General features: G+C 45.0%; 1 protein-coding gene across 4 annotated transcripts in view; it reads left to right on the forward strand.

Annotated features, from left to right (window-relative positions):
• Positions 1-10,247: 10,247 nt before the first annotated feature.
• GAB2 (GRB2 associated binding protein 2) overlaps positions 10,248-20,915 on the forward strand; it is a 121,436-nt gene continuing 110,768 nt past the window's right edge. The window contains exon 1 of one of the 4 annotated variants that reach the window (XM_060176682.1): positions 10,248-10,507. In XM_060176682.1, the coding sequence (XP_060032665.1) occupies positions 10,433-10,507 (75 nt within the window). In that variant the 5' untranslated portion in view covers positions 10,248-10,432. Of the gene's footprint in view, positions 10,508-11,237; positions 11,393-20,915 lie in introns of those variants that run through there. The other 3 variants (XM_060176683.1, XM_060176680.1, XM_060176681.1) reach the window with 3 other exon arrangements.

The following is a 20,915-nucleotide window of genomic DNA, read 5'->3' on the forward strand; positions in this document are numbered from 1 at the left end:
AACAGCAACACAGTCATAGTAGGGGACTTCAACACCCCACTATCTCAACTTGACAGATCATCCAGGCTGAAAATCAATAAAGACATAAGGGAGCTAAATGAAGAGACAGATAAACTAGAACTATTGGACATTTTCAGAGTCATTCATCCCAAGAAACTGGAATACACATTTTACTCAAATCCACATGGGTCATTCTCAAGGATAGACCATATGTTGGGACACAAAGACAGCATCAGCAAATTCAAGAGCATTGAAATCATCCCAAGCATCTTCTCAGACCACAGAGGAATTAAACTAACACTTAACAATCAACAAAAGATTAGTAATAGTCCCAAAATGTGGAAGCTCAACGGTACACTTCTTAATAACCTCTGGGTCAAAGAGGAAATCAAGGAAGAAATCAAAATGTTTCGAGACTTCAATGAAAATGAAGACACAATCTATCAAAATATTTGGGACACAGCTAAGGCAGTACTAAGAGGGAAGTTCATAGCTATACAAGCACACATTAGGAAAGAAGAAAAAGCACAAATAAACATCCTGATTGCACATCTTAAAGACCTAGAAGAAGAAGAACAAAGGAACCCTAAAGCAACCAGAAGGACAGAAATCACTAAAGTTAGGGCAGACATAAATAACATTGAGAATAAGAAAACCATACAAAAGATCAACGAAAGTAAATGTTGGTTCTACAAAAGAGTGAACAAAATCGACAAACCTTTAGCCAGACTCACAAAACAAAAAAGGGAGAAGACCCAAATAAATCGCATACTAAATGAAAGAGGAGATATCACAACAGACACCGCAGAAATTCAACATATCATGCGGGGCTTCTATGAACAACTATACGCCACCAAGCTAAAGAACCTGGAAGAAATGGACAATTTCCTAGATACCTACCAAATTCCAAAACTAAGTAAAGAGGAAGTGGATAACATGAACAGGCCCATCAAAGCTAATAAAATTGAGACTGTTATCAAAAATCTCCCCAAAAATAAAAGTCCTAGACCAGAAGGTTTTACAAATGAATTCTACAAAACCTTCAGAGAAGAACTAATACCTCTACTTTTAAAAGACTTCCAGAAGATTGAAGACACTGGAATACTCCCTGCCAGCTTCTATGAAGCTAACATCACTCTGATACCAAAAGCAGACAGGGACACAACCAAAAAAAAAAAAACTACAGACCAATATCTCTGATGAACATAGATGCTAAAATACTGACCAGATTCTAGCCAACCGAATACAGCAATATATTAAAAAGATTGTTCATCATGACCAAGTAGGGTTTATCCCAGGCGTTCAAGGTTGGTTTAATATACGTAAATCAATCAATGTGATCCACCACATCAACAAAAGCAAGACCAAAAACCACATGGTCATATGAGTAGATGCAGAGAAAGCCTTTGACAAAATACAACATCCCTTTATGATCAAAACACTACAAAAAATGGGAATAGATGGAAAATTCCTCAAGACAGTGGAGTCTATATATAGCAAACCTGCAACCAACATCATACTCAGTGGTGAAAAACTGGAAGCATTTCCTCTCAGATGAGGTACTAGACAGGGCTGCCCACTATCACCATTACTATTCAACATAGTGTTGGAAGTTCTTGCCATAGCAACCAGGCAGGAGCAAGGAATTAAAGGCATACAAATTGGAAGAGAAGAAGTCAAACTCTCCCTATTTGCAGATGAAATGATAGAAAAACCTAAGGAATCCAGCAAAAAGCTTTTGGAAATCATAAGGCAATACAGTAAGGTGTCAGGCTACAAAATTAACATTCAAAAGTCAGTGGCATTCCTCTATGCAAACACTAAGTTAGAAGAAATTGAAATCCAGAAATCAATTCCTTTTACTATAGCAACAAAAACAATAAAATATCTAGGAGTAAATCTAACCAAGGAAGTGAAAGACTTGTATACTTAAAATTATGAGTCACTACTCAAAGAAATTGAAAAAGACACAAAGAAGTGGAAAGATATTCCATGTTCATGATTTGGAAGAATTAACATCATCAAAATGAATATATTACCCAGAGCCATCTACAAATTTAATGCTATCCCCATCAAGATCCCAAGCACATTTTTTAGGAGAATAGAACAAATGCTACAAATGTTTATCTGAAACCAGAAAAGACCTAGAATTGCCAAAACAATCTTGAGAAAAAAGAACAGAATCGGAGGCATCACACTCCCAGATCTCAAACTGTATTATAGGGTCATTGTCATCAAAACTGCTTGGTACTGAAACATGAATAGACACACTGACCAGTGGAATAGAACTGAAAGTCCAGAAATGAGCCCCCACACCTATGGACATCTAATCTTTGACAAAGGGGCCCAGACTATTACATGGGGAAAGCAGAGTCTCTTCAACAAATGGTGTTGGAAACAATGGGTTGAAACATGCAGAAGAATGAAACTGAACCACTGTATTTCACCAAATACAACAGTAAATTCCAAGTGGATCAAGGACTTGGAGGTTAGACCACAAACTATCAGATACTTAGAAGAAAATATTGGCAGAACTCTTTGCCGCATAAATTTCAAAGATATCTTCAATGAAACAAATCCAATTACAAAGAAGACTAAGGCAAGTATAAACTTTTGGGACTACATCAAATTAAAAAGCTTCCTCACAGAAAAAGAAACCACTATCCAAACCAAGAGACCCCTCACAGAATGGGAGAAGATCTTTACATGCCATACATCAGATAAGAGTTTAATAACCAACATATATAAAGAGTTTGCCAACAACAAGACAACAACAAGACAACAAATAACCCCATCCAACAATGGGGAAAGGACATGGACAGAATATCCACCACAGAAGAGTACCAAAACGCTGAGAAACATATGAAAAAATGCTCCAAGTCTCTGATTGCTAGAGAAATGCAAATAAAGACAACGAGATACCACTTCACTCCTGTGAGAATGTCATACATCAGAAAAGGTAACAGCAGTAAATGCTGGAGAGGGTGTGGGAATGTCAATTGGTCCAGCCTCTGTGGAGAACAGTCTGGAGAACTCTCAGAAGGCTAGACATGGATCTACCCTATGATCCTACTGGGAAATTGTGCAGATGCAGTCACATCTGCCATGTTGTCCCCTCAGGCTATTGCTAGTTCCTGAGAGATTCTCTGAGCACCTCTTCCTCCATGTTGTGCCCTCAGGCATTGTCTATTTCCCCGCAATAATTGCAGGGCTATGGTTACTCCTCCCCCTTCCCATTCTCCCGAGAGCTACTCTCATAAAAGCCCTTCTTCTTCCGCACCTCTCTCTCTTGCCGGCCCTTCACTTTGGTGTTTAGACGCAGGAAAGGTTGCTGCGGTGAGGCGGCCATTTTTGCTACCTCCACATGGCCCAACCTGCTTTTCTCTCACCGAACTCTGAGGTGGCAGCACAAATAAAGATTTGTGTTCCCTCTTCGCTCCGGATCTCCTTTCTCTCTTCTCCATGGCGCAGCTCAACATGATCCTGCAATTCCTCTCCTGGGGATATATCCTAAGGAACCCAACATATCCATCCAAAAAGATCTGTGTACACAATTTGTAATAATAAATTACAGCACAATTTATAATAGCCAAAACCTGGAAGCAACCCAGGTGTCCAACAACAGATAAGTGACTGAGCAAGTTGTGGTATATATACACAATGGAATACTACTTAGCTGTAAAAAATGGTGACTTCACCGTTTTCAGCCGATCTTGGATGGACCTTGAAAAAATCATGTTGAGGGAGTCGGGCTGTAGCGCAGCGGGTTAAGTGCAGGTGGCGCAAAGCACAAGGACTGGCATAAGGATCCCGGTTCGAACCCCGGCTCCCCACCTGCAGGGGAGTCGCTTCACAGGCGGTGAAGCAGGTCTGCAGGTGTCTATCTTTCTCTCCTCCTCTCTGTCTCCCCCTCCTCTCTCCATTTCTCTCTGTCCTATCCAACAACGACGACAACAACAATAATAACTACAATAATAAAACAACAAGGGCAACAAAAAAGGGAATAAAAAAAAAAAAGAAAGAAAAAATCATGTTGAGTGAAATAAGTCAGAAACAGAAGGATGAATATGGAATGATCTCACTCTCAGGCTGAAGTTGAGAAGCAAGATCAGAAAAGAAAACAGAAGTAGAACCTGAAATGGAATTGACGTATTGCACCAAAGTAAAAGACTCTGGGGTGGGTGGGTGGGGAGAATACAGGTCCAGGAAGGTTTCAGAGGACCTATTGGGGGTTGTATTGTTATATGGGAAACTGGGGAATGTTATGCATGTACAAACTATTGTACTTACTGTTGAATGAAAGACATTAATTCCCCAATTAAAAATAAATAAGTAAAAGAAAACAAACAAACAAAAAAACAATGAGCACATTCCCAGGGACCATGACTGTCTTGGTTTTTGGGAGAACATGTTAACTGCTAATGTACATGTTAACTGCTAATGTACTGATGGTATGGTCTTTTACCGCCTTCATCCATAGCTGCAGAAAGGTGCTAGGACCCTAACCATCCAAAACAGTTAGCACAGATTCTGGTTCTTTACAAAAGAGAAATTACAAAACTGGACTTGGATTTCTTTCTTTTTTTTTCTTTTCTTTTTTTTTTTTTAAGATAGATAGACTGACTGACTGACCATAGCACTGGAGCTTCATTCAGTGTGTCATGGGCCAGGCTTGAACCTGGGTTTTGCATATGGTAAAGCAGCACACTATTCAGATAAGCTATTTCACCTGCCCAATTTGCAGGTTTTTGTTTTTTGGTTCTTTGTAAGACTTTATATCTAGAATGTCTCCATTTGAGAATGATGGCAAAGCAGGCTCATAGCATTAACCAGTCTGGGAGGTGACCCAATTTGGTCTCCAACAACACCCCTATCCCAATTCTAGACCTCAGTCAGAACCTAGTGCCAAAAGTCTGGTGGAAGGAACCCAGGGTGACAGGCACACACCTCAGCTTGCCTGAGAAGAGTATACTCACAGTCATCTGCTGAGGTTTCTCAGCTGCCCCCAACCTTGGCAAGCTGTACTCAGCCCTGAAATTAACCTATCAGCGAAACTAAAGAGGAGAACAGGCACAAGGGCTTGGACACAAACATCCATTCCTGTCGACTGTCCAGTCCCTGATGTCAGGCCCAGTGTTAGTGGTATTAATCATGCAGGCATGGTATGTGCTGGAGGGCAGCTCTCTTCTTAGCCTCTGAGCCTCTGCATTGTCCCTAGGAGCACTCCAGCAGCCATGCACCTGCTACTGGCCACAAATCCTCAACCCCCAGCCAGGCATGGCTGCCACTGCTGCTAATGACACTCGAAGCCACAGCACACTCTTTAGAGCCCAGGATTGGGGAAGGGTGAGGCAGGAGCAAAGCACCATGCCCATGTGTCCCTCCCAGGTGTGCCTTGCTCTCATCTTTGTGTAGCCCCCTTCAGAGGAGCCCTCACCATAAGAAGGTCATTTCCCAAAGATTTATTTAGAATATAAAATTAATGGCCCAAAGCAGTTATTGTGGCCATTAATTCCCCCTAGGAAATACTAGTGGTCTTTAATCAGAATGGCCTAAATTATAGTCTAGCAATGAATAACCTGAGGGTGGTGGGAAGGAGCAGAGGAGCTGTCATTCCAGCAGTCCTCAATAGATGGCGCCTGTCTGCATGTAAAAAAAAAAAAAAAAAAGCAAGCGCTTGATTTGTTTTCCATTCCTCCCAGTGAGAGCCTGGGAACACTGCACACAGGGAAGGCAAAGAAGGGAGAGGAGAGGATGTAGTCAAGTGTCAGCCCTGCCTAAGAACTATTTCCAGGCCTAGCACAATCCCCAGGCTCCAGACACTCAGTCACACCAAGGTGCAGCCTGGGAGCTCAGCAGTAGTCTTGCTTCCTGTGTGTGCAGTCTGCACTGGGTGCTGGTGGCTTACTGGTAGGAGCAGAGGAGCACCCAAGAGCATGCTATCTCTTACTTTTGGGTAGAATTCAATAACTCTCCAAGGAGTCCCCAGTGATTGGCCATGGAACATCAAGTTTAGGTGGAATTATACATAATACACAGTGGAAGGAGTTTTACCCATGTCCCCTCATCCCATGCTTGGGCCCTCCCACATAGTTCCATATATAAATGAAATGGAAGTACAGAAAAAGACCAGAGCACTGCTCATCTCTAGCTTATGGTGGTGCTAGAAATTGAACCTGGGACATCAGAGCCTCAGGCATGAAAGCCTTTTGCATCACCATCATGCTATCTCTCCAGCTCATGTGATTTGATTTCACTGCTCCCAGGATGGCTCTTATATTCTTTTATTTTAGATAGAGCGAGAGAAACACTACAACACAAGAACACACCCCCCACCCCCAACCCAGTGCCATAGCACCTCCTCTGTGGTATGAAGGCATGGCCTTGGGCCATGATTATGACAAGCCAGGCATCCTACCAGGTAGGCTATCCTCTGCCCCCTATAGAGAGGTCTTGCTAAATGAAATTAGGCCTAAAGAGTTTCTGGCAGAACACAGTCCATCCTTCAACTAGGATTATTGAACAGTCCTACAGTGGATCTTGAATCCTATGATAATCAAAGGGAAGAGTAATGAATGTTGGTGACATGTTGGGTTCAAGGCAGGTGGTGGCTAAACCTCCCAGGGTGCTCAGAGAACTGAACTGAACTTTGTTATGATAAAGGCTTAGCTTTTACAAGCTGAGTGAAGTAGCAGAATTTTTCCCAATTCAAGCAAGATATGGAAAACTAGAAGGATCTCCAACTACTAGAAACAACTAGCTTTGGTGCAGTGAGACAGGGCAAAGAACAAAATAGCCTCAGTCTAAACTTGTATGGGGGAGGGGAGCAGGTGTAAGACACTGCTTCTTCCATTCATCTTTCTGAGCAGTTCCCTGTTGACATAATGGGTTACTATCCACATCTGGAAGGATTTTAATGATGCTGGTAAAGATATTTTGTGAGTTGAACGGGAGTCCCAGCTCAAGATTTGTTTGCCATTTCCCACCCCCTTTTAAAGCCAGATGACCCTGTGGTACCATAGAGATGTGACAAAGAAATGTCATAGCAGCTTTTGAGAAAAGGGTCCAGAGAGCAGTGGAGGCAGGAACACTGTTCAAATCTACCTTCCTATTTCTCTGTCCTAGAGAATATCTATAGAGGTAGAGAGGACTGGATTCTTACCTTTTTCTTTTTCTTTTGAAAGACATATTTATTAATGAGAGGGTTGGGGAGAAGAAGCAGAGCATCACTCTGGCACATGTGATGACAGGGATCAAACTCTGGACCTCATGCTTGATAGTTCAACACTTTACCCACTGTGCCACCTCTGTGGCTGCTTGGAACTTATCTTGTATATTTCTTTAAAGGAAAAAGAAAGCAGGATGTGGGAAGCTGGAAGAGAGAGCCCACAAGGTAGGGTCTGTGTCTTGCCGTGGCCTAGGTCCCAGCTTGGGAGTTGTGCTGCAGTGTGTGTGTGTGTGTGTGTGTGTGTGTGAAAGGAAAAAAAAGAAAGAAAAATTGAAAGAAAAAAAAATGACCTTGAGGAGTGAAATCACATGTGCAGGCCCCAGCTATGCAAAAACAAAACAAAGGGGGCCAGACAGTGGTTCACCTGGTTAAGCCCACGCATTACAGTGAGCAAGAACCCAGGCTCAAGTCCACCTGCAGGGAGAAAGCTTCACAAGTGGTGAAGCAGGGGTGCAGGTGTCTGTCTCTTTCCTTCTCTACCTCCTCCCCTCTCAATTTATCTTTCTATCCAATAATAAAGTTTAAAACAGGGAGTCAGGCGGTAGCGCAGCGGGTTAAGTGCATGTGGCACAAAGCACAAGGACAGGTGTAAGGATCCCAGTTCGAGCCCCCGGTTCCCCACCTGCAGGGGAGTTGCCTCACAGGCAGTGAAGCAGGTCTGCAGGTGTCTTATCTTTCTCTCCCCTTCTCTGTCTTCCCTCCTCTCTCCATTTCTCTCTGTCCTATCCAGCAACGATGACATCAATAATAGCTACAACAATAAAAAACAAGGGCAACAAAAGGAATCAATAAATATTAAAAAATAAAGTTTAAAACAAAACAAACAAACAATCATCCAGGAGGTGGGTTTGGGGATCAGTGATAAATAGGCCTAGGTTTGCAGGCCACCAGGTTATCTGGCCTCTGGGTCAGGATGGCCTTTGCTTTTGGTAATTAGCCTACAGGCTGCTGTTTTCCTTGAAGGCAAAAGACCAGCTGAAACAAGGGCAGGGGTGAGGCTTCAGGTCACAAGACCTTGTGAATCAGGATGGGTTTCCTGTAACTTCTGCAAAACAGGGTGCCAGACTATGATTTTCCTTTGCCTACTCTGTTTTTTTTTTTCCTTTTTAAAATTTTATTAGTGGTTTAATATTGATTTACAAAATTACATGTCAACAGGGTTATAAATCCACTTCATTTCCACCACCAGGGCTCTGAATCTTCAGTCTCCCCACTATATCACATGGGCCACCCATCATCTCTACAACTATCTGTCTACATTTATACATAACTGCCCGATTTTTCTTCCTGATTCAATCCTCTCTTCCATTCTGAGCTACTCATGACATTACTACCTCCATATGTCCCTCTCCTTTTCCTCTTCTCTCTCTGGATGCTGATGGAGCTGGAGTTTAGAGCCTTCTTATCTTCTTCCTCTTATCACTTCTTCCCCACTGGGAGTATAGATAAAGGTTGTTTTTGGGGAGCAGAAGGTAAAAGTTCTGGCTTCTGTAATTGCTTCTCCACTGGATGTGGGCATTGGCAGGTTGATACATACCCTCAGCCTGTTTCTATCCTTCCCCAATGGGCCAGAGCTCTAGTGAGGTGAGGTTCCTGGACACACTGGTGAGGCCATCTGCCCAAAGAAGTAAGGATGGCATCATGGTAGCATCTGCAACTTGGTGTCTGGAAGGTGGCAGGATGTAAGTTGAGACAAAATGGTTAATGAATAGGAACCAAAAAGTATCACTAGAACAGATGAGATTAGGGATATTAGGGTAGAAGAAAGCTAGAAAGTCCATTTTAGGCATGTTCTTGGGGTTATGATGACAGTTATGATGGTTTTGCTTTAGTTTGATAGCTAGCCTGAAGTTGGATATAAACAGTCTGAGAAAATGGTGTCAGAGTAGAGAAATGGGCTAGAAAGTTGGACTAGGGCAGGGAATAGCTCCCATTCTTGAAAAAAAATCTGTGGATACAATGAACTATTTACAGCCATCCATCTGACCCAGTGCATGTATACATGTTTATATTTACCACCAGAGCCTGTGTAACCTCTGAATCCCTACTGGTCTGAGTTTGCAGCTCATGGGCCTATCTCAGGGAACACTGCAGGCTACACTCATTTCAGGACTAGTCTTCCTTGAGTGGCAGGGCAGGTATATACCCTAGTCTCCCTTCAGAGACTGGGGCAGTTCCTACCATCACTGCTTTATACTGAGGGCAAGGTCCTAGGAGGGCCCACAAGAGGGCTTATGATGCTGTTCCTGATGTAAGTGACCAGTGGTCCAACCCCTGGTTTGTCAATGTCAGGTCACCTTGTCAGGTAGTCAAGCCTGGAGGGCCTGGGTTTCCATTGGCTGCCCCCACCCCCCCACCTCAAATGCTGGGCTTGTCAAGTAGTGGCTACACCTGGGATATCAATTAAATCTCGCCTGCCTCTCCAGGGCGCAAGGAGGGAATAATCCTTGCATCTCAGTCGTCTGAGCTTCAGAACTTTTTCAGTCCCTGTGTCAGCTCTGGGAACTCTGGGGGATTGGAACCCCCAGTTTCTTTTTCTAACTCTTTGGGCAATATATTGACTCATTCTTGCTTCTTTTATTTTGCAAATCATGCAAATTGTCCTCCATAGACTTGTTTTTCCCAGAGCAGTGGGGGAGGTCCCCAAATGTCCAGAGACCTTAGAACAACACCCCACTTCCTGAAGCAAATGAGCAAGTCCACTCTCACCTCCCCCTTAAGAACTGGGCTCTGCTGTCAGGGCGCCCCGGCTGGGGGTGAGCTGGGTGGCCACTGTACGTTTGTGAGAGTGTAAACAGGACGTGTTGGGGTGCCCTGGGCCTGCATCTCGGCCTGGGGCGACGGGAGTTAAGGGCACTCTAGCTGGGAGGAGAGGCACCCTGCCCGGACACCACCCGCCGCGCCCCCATCCCCGAACCCGCAGCTCAGCCTCACGGGTTGTCCTCTTGCCCCTCCAGGGCGGGGCGGGTCTGCGCCTCCCCAGCCGCCAAACGGCGCGGGCGGCGGAGGCGTGGCGAGCGCGCGCCCTCCTCGGGCGGCCCCGGGCGGAGCGGGAGCGCGCGAGGCGGGAGCGCGCAGCCCCGGGCCCGCCGCCTCCTCTTAGCCGCCCGCCCGCCGGCCCGCGGCCCCGCCCTCCAACCGACTGCGCCCGCAGCCCCGCGCCAGCACCCTTGTTCCCCGGCGGCCGGAGGGCTCCGCAGCAGCATGAGCGGCGGTGGCGACGTCGTGTGCACAGGCTGGCTGCGGAAGTCGCCCCCAGAGAAGAAGTTGAGGCGCTATGTGAGTGCGGGCGGGGGGCGCGGGGCGGGAGCCGAGGGGCGGCGGGGCCCGGGTGGGGCCCCGGCGGCGCGGCACCTGCACACTTGTCACAGGTGCGCCGCCGGGGGCGGGGCGGGCGGACCAGCAGGTGGAGGTGGCCGCGGCTGCGGCCGCGGTGCTCCGGCTCGGCCCGGTGAGCAAGTTTGCGCTGCTGGCGGGCGGCGGCCGGAGAGTTGATTCCCGGGGCGCCGCAGCTGCAGCCAGCGGGGCGGGGGCAGGGGAGCGGGGCTCTCCGGCTGTGCTCCGCTCAGCGCCTCACCCTGTCCCGGGCCCCGCTGGGCCGCTGCGCCGGCTGTGCCGGGACTCGTGAGTGTGTGTGTCCCTCCTCTCGTCCTGTGAGTCTGTCACACACGGCCCCTCCACGGTGACACTGCAGTTTGGGCTGCTCTGCCTGGCCCGCGGCTCGGGTCGGGGAGATCCAGGCTCTCAGGGGCCAGGTGGTGCCAACCGACCGTGCCCGCTCCAGGTGCGGAGCTAGCACCCCCAAGAGGGAGGCGGTGCAGGCTGCCCCCCCAGACACCCCAGAAGATGCTCCGCCTAGTGGGGCCACAGTGCCAGGTGGAGCTGGTGACTGAGAATGGATGGGAAGCAACCCGGGGAGCAGCAGGAGTTTGGGAACGGAAGTCAGGTCGCCAAAAGGTGGCCAGGTCTCCCGTCCTCTCCGTGTCCACTTCCTGTGAGTGTCCTTGCCAAGGCGGCTGGTGGCGCCGTACTCCAGGCGGGTCCCGGTCCCCGCGCGCAGGCTGCGGCCTCGCGGGGAGGTCCCAGTGGCCCAGCCCGGGTCAGCTGCGCCTGGTGAGGGGTGGAGGCAGACGCGCCCCAGAGTTTCCTGTCTTGGTTCCCCAGGTCAGAACCCAGGGACTTCTGGCCCTCTGGATTGAGGAAGTGACATTCTGTTTTTCAAAGGAAGTGTTGTTGAGGACTGCAATTGTGTGTGTGTGGGTGGTGGTGGTGGCAGTGCAGTATATGACTTTTAAGTGGGCGCAGATTGACAGTGGAGCAGGGAGGAAGCGGTGACCTTAGTTCATCTCATGTCTACAACTCGGTTATGGGCCAATCCATATAACTCAAATACTGCGATATCTGAAAAATCAAGCCTTTGTCCACTATAGGTGTTTGCCTGTTTATTAGGAGAAGCGAATTTCCACATTGGGTTAAAGAATAGTAGTCTCCCAATAATGTGTCTTTAAAGGGCACCCAAAGAGCCTCTGAAAATTATACTTTGGCAGCAAACTATTCAAGCTAGTAGGAAAGTGAACCAACTAAAATGGGACTCTAGATGGTGGAATTAGAGCAGTGCCTTGAAACTTAGTGTTTGAAACAAGATTGCTAACACTTGGACTACTTAAAGTTTACCAGCCAGAATGATTGTGTGTGCCCAGGTGTCTTCAAAGTTCAGCTCAAAATAACACTTAGGGTCAAACCTCTTTTCTGCTCACTTGAATTGCTTATAGGTATATAGGGTGGCTTACACCTTACAGGCATATAGGATGGCTTCAGGCTCCTGTCCCTCTGTCCTTTGCAGCTCCAAATCCTTTAGACTTCTGAGAAAACTAGTAAGAGCTTTTTTTAGGCCATGTTCCTTTGCTGTGACTAGAAGCTTCTCTGTGGAAGCTTCTTCACTGTGGAAGCTCAGGTTCCTTATAATCTGTGTAACTCGAGACTCCTGGGGATTTTTCTCCTGTTACATCTCCTTTTCTTTGAAGGCATCCAATAGTCCTGCCTCCCTGTTTTATATCAGAACCCTCAGTTCTCTCTGTTCATTGTAAAAGAGTATTTTCCAGTCCCACTGCTAACACCTCCCCCCATGGCTGCCTGTTCTATAAAATAACCATTGGCATTAGAGATAGACAAGCCCTCCTTGTAAGACCGTATCAAGAATCTGAGCTAGGAGAAAAACAGTTTAGGAAACAGATTATAACTATCTTTAAAAAGCTACTTCTTATTTAATTGGAGGAGGTGGTAAATGTAGTAGGAAGAAAAACTGAAAAAACCTATTGGCAAATGTTAACAAGAGATGTCTCTCTTAAGCTTTTTATTGTCCTTTTTCTTTTTTCTTTCCTTTCTTCCTTTTTTTTTTTTTTTTAATTGCAGTAATATTAGTTTATAAGACTGCTTCCAGAAGACTGGGGAGGTAGTACAGTGGTTATGCAAAAGATTTTCTTGCCTGAGGCTCAAATGCCCCACCCAGGTTTCACTCCAGGCAGAACTGATCAGTACCCTGGCATCTCTGTTCTCTTCTCTCTTCCCCCTTATTAAAATAAAATACCTTTTAAAAGACTGTGTTTCAGGGGCACAGGTTTACTGCTCTTCAAATTATGTTGTTGCTTCACCATACTGGCCACCAAGCTACCCATATATCCTTCCCCTACTGACTTTTTCTAATTTCTTAATCATAAGAAAACATAAAATGTCTACTTGGTAGTGTGTTCTGGGAGGACTTAAAAAATTAACATCTGGAACTGGGTGAGAATTACTTTGGGGGTGTCATGATATGCTCTCAGTGGAAGTCTGGCAGAAGGAACAGCTCTCCCATCTTGCTATATAGAAAGTTAGTGCAAAAAAAAGGAGGAGGAGGCTAGTAACAGTGGGGGGAAAACATTTTACTAAAACATAGACTGATCTGTTGCTTTTCTTTCCTTTTTTTTCAGTGTCATACATTAGAAGGTTGGAAGGAGGAAGGGGGGAATAACATAGTGGCTTTCACTCAGACATGCATGTCTGAGTCTCACAGCTCTTGGGTCAGTCCCCAGCACCCATTCTTCTTCTAGCGTTTGCCCTTCTTCTGTAGCCAGTTAACAGCGTCAGGTTGAGCCTGATGTAAAGTTTCGAGACCTCCTTTGAATCTGGAGAGCTGGCAGTCGTTGACTATGTGGGTCATAGTCTGCCTGTAGCTGCAGGGGCAGTTCAGCACCCATAAACCAGAGCCAAAAGACATAAAAGAAAAGAAAAAAATTAGGAGGGATTTGACTGCAGCAGTGTCCCCTGGTGGCTAATTTGGAGAGAGTTGTGCTGATTCTAATGAAAATCTGCCTTAAGGAAACTAATTGTTAATTTCTGCTTGTTTAGTAAATATCTGTGTCCCAGATGCTAGATTTATTTTATAAGATACTGGGAATAAGCTAAGAAACTTTAAGCCAACTCTTAAGTTTTAGGGTATAATTTTGCATTCTCTTTCACACGGAGAGTTAAAACTGTCCGTGAACAATGAATTCTCAATCTGTCTGTATTTCCATTTCCTTTCTCCTCTCTCTTTTTAAATATTTATTTAATTATTTTGGAGGGAGAGAGAGAAATTGGAGGGAAGGGGGAAGATATAGAAAGAGAGAGATACCTGCAGCCCTGCTTCATCACTTGTGAAGCTTCCCCGCTGCAGGTGGGGACCAGGGGCTTAAACACAGGTTCTTGCTCACTGTAATATGAGTGCTCAAGCAGGTGTGGCACCACCCAGCCCCTCCCTCTCTTTTTTTGAGTGGAAGAAATATTACTAATTGATCTAAATTTGCTTGCTTTCTGTGCAGTAGAGTCTATCTTTCCCTCCCCATGCAACTTTACTCTTACTTGTGCTCAATCTTTAACTTCTGCCTATCTATCCACTCGTTTCTTAAAAAAAATTTTTTTCTTCTTTTTTTAAAATTTTTTTTATTTAAGAAAGGATAAATTAATAAAACCATAAGGTAGGAGGGGTACAACTCCACACAATTCCCACCACCCAATCTCCATATCCCATCCCCTCCCCTGATAGCTTTCCCATTCTCTATCCCTCTGGGAGCATGGACCCAGGGTCTTTGTGGGTTGCAGAAGGTGGGAGGACTGGCTTCTGTAATTGCTTCCACACTGAACATGGACGTTGACTGGTCGGTCCATACTCCCAGTCTTCCTCTCTCTTTCCCTAGTAGGGTGGATCTCTGGGGAAGCGGAGCTCCAGGATACATTGGTGGGGTCTTCAATCCAGGGAAGCCTGGCCGGCATCCTGATGACATCTGGAACCTGATGACTGAAAAGAGAGTTAACGTACAAAGCCAAACAAATTGTTGAGCAACTTTCTTTAAAAATTTAACCACTTCTTTTCAAGAGAGCTCTCCCTCAGGGTCATACATACCTTCCTTTCTTCTCACAGTGTTTCCTTTCTCTCTCTCTCTCTCTTTCTCTCTCTCCCTCTCCTCCAGGGTTACTGCTGGGACATGCTAGGAATCCATTGCTCCTGGAGACTTTTTTTTTTTTTTTTTCCTCCAGGCTTATTGCTGGGCTGGGTGCCTGCACCATGAATCCACCGCTCCTGGAGGCCATTTTTTTCCCCCTTTTGTTGCCCTTGTTGTAGCCTCATTGTGGTTATTATTATTGCCACTGTTGATGTTGTTCGTTGTTGTTGGATAGGACAGAGAGAAATGGAGAGAGGAGGGGAGACAGAGACAGGAAGAGAAAGATAGACATCTATAGTCCTGCTTCACCACTTGTGAAGCAATCTCCCTGCAGGTGGGGAGCTGAGGGGCTTGAACCAGGATCCTTGTGCTGGTCCTTGCACTTTTCACCATGTGCACTTAACCTGCTGTGCTACCGCCTGACCCCCTCTCTTTTTTTTAAAGAGTTTATTCATTTATTTATTAAGAGAGGGGAGAAAGGGAGAAGACACCAAAGTACTTTTCTGCTCTGACACAAGGTGGTAGCTGGTATTGAACCTTGGCATCTCAGGCCTCAGGCATACAAGTTGGTGTTCTGAGCTAGCTCCCCATGCCTGTTTTCTTCTTTTCCTTGGGAAAATATAAACTCATTAATGGTTGTATATACATTTCTCTGTTTTTCTCACATTCTCTTCATTTAACTGTAGCCTCACCCTAATGGATGATTTCCTCAAAGCTATTCAGATCACCAATTTTAATAATTTGTTTTCCACTCCTTTTAATTTATCTCTTTACTGGCCATAGTGAACCACTTGCTCTTTCTTGAAAGATATCATGCTTATCTTGAGCTCCATCACTGCCTGTTTTTTTTTTTTCCTTTGCCAGATTAACATTTCTTTTAGTATTTTTTAACACTTTGTGATTAAAAAAAATTGAATGGACCAAGTTCAATCACTTTAAAAAATATTTTTATTTATTTATTATTGGACAGAGACAGGGAGAAATTGAGAGGGGATGGGGAGCTAGAGAGGGATAAAGACAGAGAGACACCTGCAGCCCTGCTTCACCACTTGTGAAACTTTCTCCCTGCAGGTGGGGACTGGAGGCTTGAACCAGGGTCCTTGCACACTGTAATGCGAGTGCTTAACCAGGTGCGCCACTGCCTGGCCCCACAATCACTTTTTTAAGTATTGTGTTTATTTATTTATTTATTTATGTACTTATTTATTGGATAGTGACAGCCAGAAAACTAGAGGAATAGGGAGATAGATACAGAGAGATACCTGCAGCCCTGCTTCACCACTTGTGAAGCTTTCTCCCTGTAAGTGGGGACCAGGAGCTTGAATCTGGGTCCTTGTACATTGTAACATGTGCACTCAACCAGGTGCATTACCACCTGGCCCCCAGTATTTTTTAAATTTATTAAAGACAGAAACTGAGATGGAAGGGATAGACAGGGAAAGAGAGAGATGCCTACAGCACTGCTTCACTGCTGATGAAGCTTTCCCCATGCAGGTGGGGACTAAAGACTTGAACCCAGGTGCTTGCACATGGTCACAAGTGCACACTACAGGGTGTGCCACCACCAGCTCCAGACTGACCCTTTTTACCCAGTCCTTAAGTTCTGAAGCTTCTTGCCAGTGACTGTGATAGACTCTGTTCTAAACATTGCACTTGCAGCTGTGAACTGGACACCTCCTCTTGAATGTGTCCCAGTCCATACAGGCTCAATGCACCCCAAACTAAACTCATTGTGTGTCTGCTTCCTGAATGGTGTCATCCAATTGCTCAAGTGAAAAATGTGGGAACCATCCTAGTATCTCTGTCATCCACTATTCTGTGTCTAATCTATCCCCAAGCCCATTAGTTCTTGTCATCTAAGTAGCTGTCATTCTCTCCCTCCCTCCCTCTCTTGTTTCCTTTCTTTTTTTGTCAGAATACTGCTCAGTTCTGGTTTATGGTGGTATCCAGGGATTGAACCTGTGACTTTGAAATGTCCGACCTTTTGCATAACCACTGTGCTATATTCAAGGTCCAGTAGCTCACATTTTCTCTACTCTTCTTCTACCCCACTGCCGTGAGTCTTAAGATTATCTGTATTAATAGCCTTCTGTTGAGCACTCACTCTGTCTGGTACTGATGTCTTAATATAATCCCTTTAGCCCTATGACAAGGGCTAGAAATTCTTTTGTCCAACATCACTTAGCTTTTTTCTAAAATTCCAGCTTTATTTATTTGTTTATTTATTATTAAGCCTTTTGTCCTACAGTAAATGTAGATGCACATCTATTTGTAAGAAATCATAGAGAGAAGGGAGTCGGGCTGTAGCGCAGCGGGTTAAGCGCAGGTGGCGCAAAGCACAAGGACCGGCATAAGGATCCCGGTTCGAACCCCGGCTCCCCACCTGCAGGGGAATCACTTCACAGGCGGTGAAGCAGGTCTGCAGGTGTCTATCTTTCTCTCCTCCTCTCTGTCTTCCCCTCCTCTCTCCATTTCTCTCTGTCCTATCCAACAACGACGAAAACAACAATAATAACTACAACAATAAAACAACAAGGGCAACAAAAAAAAAAGGGAATAAATAAAATAAAAAAAAAAAGAAATCATAGAGAGAATCCATGTACCCATTACCCTGTTTTTCGTAATGTAACATTTTGTAATATTGTAGTACAGTATCACAATAGGATATTGACAGAAATGGTAAAGATACATTTCTATCACTACATGATCTCTGATTATGCCATTTTATTTTATTTTTTTTATTTAAGCAAGGAGACATTAACAAAATAATAGTATGGGGGGTACAACTCCACACAATTCCCACCACCCAATCTCCATATCCCGTCTCCTCCCCAATAGCTTTCCCATTCTCTATCCCTCTGGGAGCATGGACCCAGGGTCTTTGTGGGTTGCAGAAGGTGGGAGGACTGGCTTCTGTAATTGCTTCCACACTGAACATGGGCGTTGACTGGTCGATCCATACTCCCAGTCTGCCTCTCTCTTTCCCTAGTAGGGTGGATCTCTGGGGAAGCGGAGCTCCAGGATACATTGGTGGGGTCTTCAGTCCAGGGAAGCCTGGCCGGCATCCTGATGACATCTGGAACCTGGTGGCTGAAAAGAGAGTTAACATATAAAGCCAAACAAATTGTTGAAGAATCATGGACCCAAAGGTTGGAATAGTGGAGATGAAGTGTTGGGGGGTACTCACTGCAAACTCTAGTGTAGCTACTGCTTTCAGGTATATATTTGCCCTAGTTTATGGATATGTGTGAACATATGCTCTATCTCCTGGAATCTGGTGTATATCTAGGTTATGGGACTTTGTTAGGAAGTGAACCTGGGATGGAATTAGAGAATACTATGAAAGGAAAGGTCTCACCCAAGTGATGAAGCTGAATGGTTGTCGTACTGTTGGTATGCATGAGACCCCTTCTGTTTCATTTGGTTTAAATCCCCCCTGCTTAACACTATTCTATTTACATAACCACTTCATTCTATTTATATAACCACTGTTAACAAGCACCTCCCTCCAGGGCATTGGTTCAATCCCCATTGTTTCATGATATGTTTTTGCTCCACCCCCCCTCCTTGTCACACCCTGATCCTCTCCTTGTCACACTCTGATTGTCACCAGTCACTTTTCTCTCCACCCTCTCTATGTCACACCCTGTTTCCACCCTACTTGGGAAGTATATATAAAGACAGCATTATGAGTTTTAGAGTACTGTACCTTGAATTTAGCTTAGCTCGTCTTAGATTGTGCTGCGTCCTGCATGAATAAAGAGATACTGCGTACAACCCAGACATGAGTCCCTGGTCATCTGTTACCCGCCCGTGAAGCCAGCCCGGTGAAAACAACATAACCCATCGAAAACAACATATGGCGCAACAACGTGGGACCAGACCTGCGCAACTCCCAGATAAGTGAAGACTTTGCCTACCTATGCACTATGGTCTTCTCTTCTACTTACGAAGAGGTTTGCCAAAGCCTCTACTGTTTCATCATGAGACAGTTACTCTGTCTCTGGAACATTTTGCTCTGGGCCAAACTTTGTTTCCCTGACTGGGAACTTTGGTTTCTTATGACTGGGATCATAGAGCTTGGGAGATGCACTGAGATTTCTCCTTGGACTTTCTGGATCCCCTCTCCCATGTTTCCTGAGACTACATTTTGCTCCGGGCCACAATTTGGTTCTTTATGACCGTAATCATAGACCTTGGGATATGCATGGGGATTTCCACTGGGACTTTCTGGACTTCTTCTCAAATGTTCCCCATGGAGAAGGACTACTCTAATTTAAAGAGCATTCTCCAGTACCCTGGCATTTCCCAAGTATGGAGACACATGGTTAGTTCTACTCTCCTGATTGGATTCTTTCTTCGATGGGAAGACACTTTTAAAAATGGGTGCCTGAAGCAATCCAGCAGGAACAGTCCGAAGCACCCTAAATGGAATTTCGAGGAGCTTTTTGAACTAGGTCGCCCTCCAGGGATTCTTAATCCTACATGGTGAGATCTTGATAATCTGGTTCAAGTTGCGTTTCATAAGAGAATGATTTGAATGACTGAATTTTTGTTTGACATTGACTTAAAAAAAATGCTGGACGCAGCCATGATTTCTAGAGACATCCAGAAACAATTCAAAAATTGTTTTTTCCCTCCTATGATTTCTCTTTTACGTCTTGACATGAATCTGAAACGTTTAATCCTGAAAACTGTATGAGTTATGGGTGGGGCAGATAGTGCAATGATTATGTTAATTATTCTCATGCCTAAGGCTTTTAACCGTGGTTCTTCTGTTTACCCTTCCACATTTTATTGAGTTTAAACTGTTTTAACAACCTTGAAATGATACTAGAAAGGACTTCCAATTATAATGGAGTTATCAATTATAGTAAACTTCTAATCTGCTACAAGTTTTGTTTGACAAGTAAGTGAATTTCAGCTGTCAAGTCTTCACATGAAAAAGCATCTACTCAAATGGAATTCCCGGAAATCCATTTGGACCCCTGTTCTCTGACATCGCCCCCGGAAACCAATGATGTGACCTGGCACGACCTGAAGAAACAGATTCACAGACTCGAAAGCTCACTCTCTACAGAAAAGCAGAATTCTGGTGGCCAACATTCCCCATCGAGACAGATGTGCAGCGTTTCATCCTCCGGCATTTTCTTCTGTGGTTAGCTACTTTGGACTGACACCTCCATCGGACTTACTGGTACACACAGCTGTGTTTCTCAAAGACTAACTTCAGCCAATTGCCTTGAGACTTTATAGACCATGTCCCCTCGCCTGCAGGCTCTGTCCCAGAGGCAGAAAACTCCCCCTCCTTATTAGGTTATGCCCACAGAGGCAAGAGATGCCCCCAGAGGCATGAAGCACTCCCAGAGGCAAGAAATGCCATGTCATATGCCAGTTCTTTTGAAAACGCCTGTACAATATACATTTCTGTTCACCCCGCAATGGCCATTAGTTAAAAAGAAAGGGGGAATTGTTGGTATGCATGAGACCCCTTCTGTTTCATTTGGTTTAAATCCCCCCTGCTTAACACTATTCTATTTACATAACCACTTCATTCTATTTATATAACCGCTGTTAACAAGCACCTCCCTCCAGGGCATTGGTTCAATCCCCACTGTTTCATGATATGTTTTTGCTCCACCCCCCCTCCTTGTCACACCCTGATCCTCTCCTTGTCACACTCTGATTGTCACCAGTCACTTTTCTCTCCACCCTCTCTGTGTCACACCCTGTTTCCACCCTACTTGGGAAGTATATATAAAGACAGCATTATGAGTTTTAGAGTACTGTACCTTGAATTTAGTTTAGCTCGTCTTAGATTGTGCTGCGTCCTGCATGAATAAAGAGATACTGCGTACAACCCAGACATGAGTCCCTGGTCATCTGTTACCCGCCCGTGAAGCCAGCCCGGTGAAAACAACATAACCCATCGAAAACAACATCGTACCACACCTGAAGTCTCTGGACACCATCTGAAGTGAAGCATGCTGTGGTGGCACTCGTTGCGTTGATTAGGTTGCGATCAGCGGATGCAATATTATTTGATAAGAATTGGGAGAAGCATACAGCAAAGTGGGCCCTACCCTAGGGTCCCAGGATGGGGGGAAGTTTAGGCTCTATAGTGGAAATATGAGGTTCTTGCTGTCTTAAGGTTCAAGAAGACAATGGATAGTTACTGTTATCATCACATTATTTGGTAATTGGGTTAACTTTGAAAAGTCCCTTTG

The sequence above is a fragment of the Erinaceus europaeus genome, chromosome 17 (genome assembly GCF_950295315.1).
Source record: "Erinaceus europaeus chromosome 17, mEriEur2.1, whole genome shotgun sequence".
In the NCBI taxonomy this organism is placed as follows: Eukaryota; Metazoa; Chordata; class Mammalia; order Eulipotyphla; family Erinaceidae; genus Erinaceus; species Erinaceus europaeus.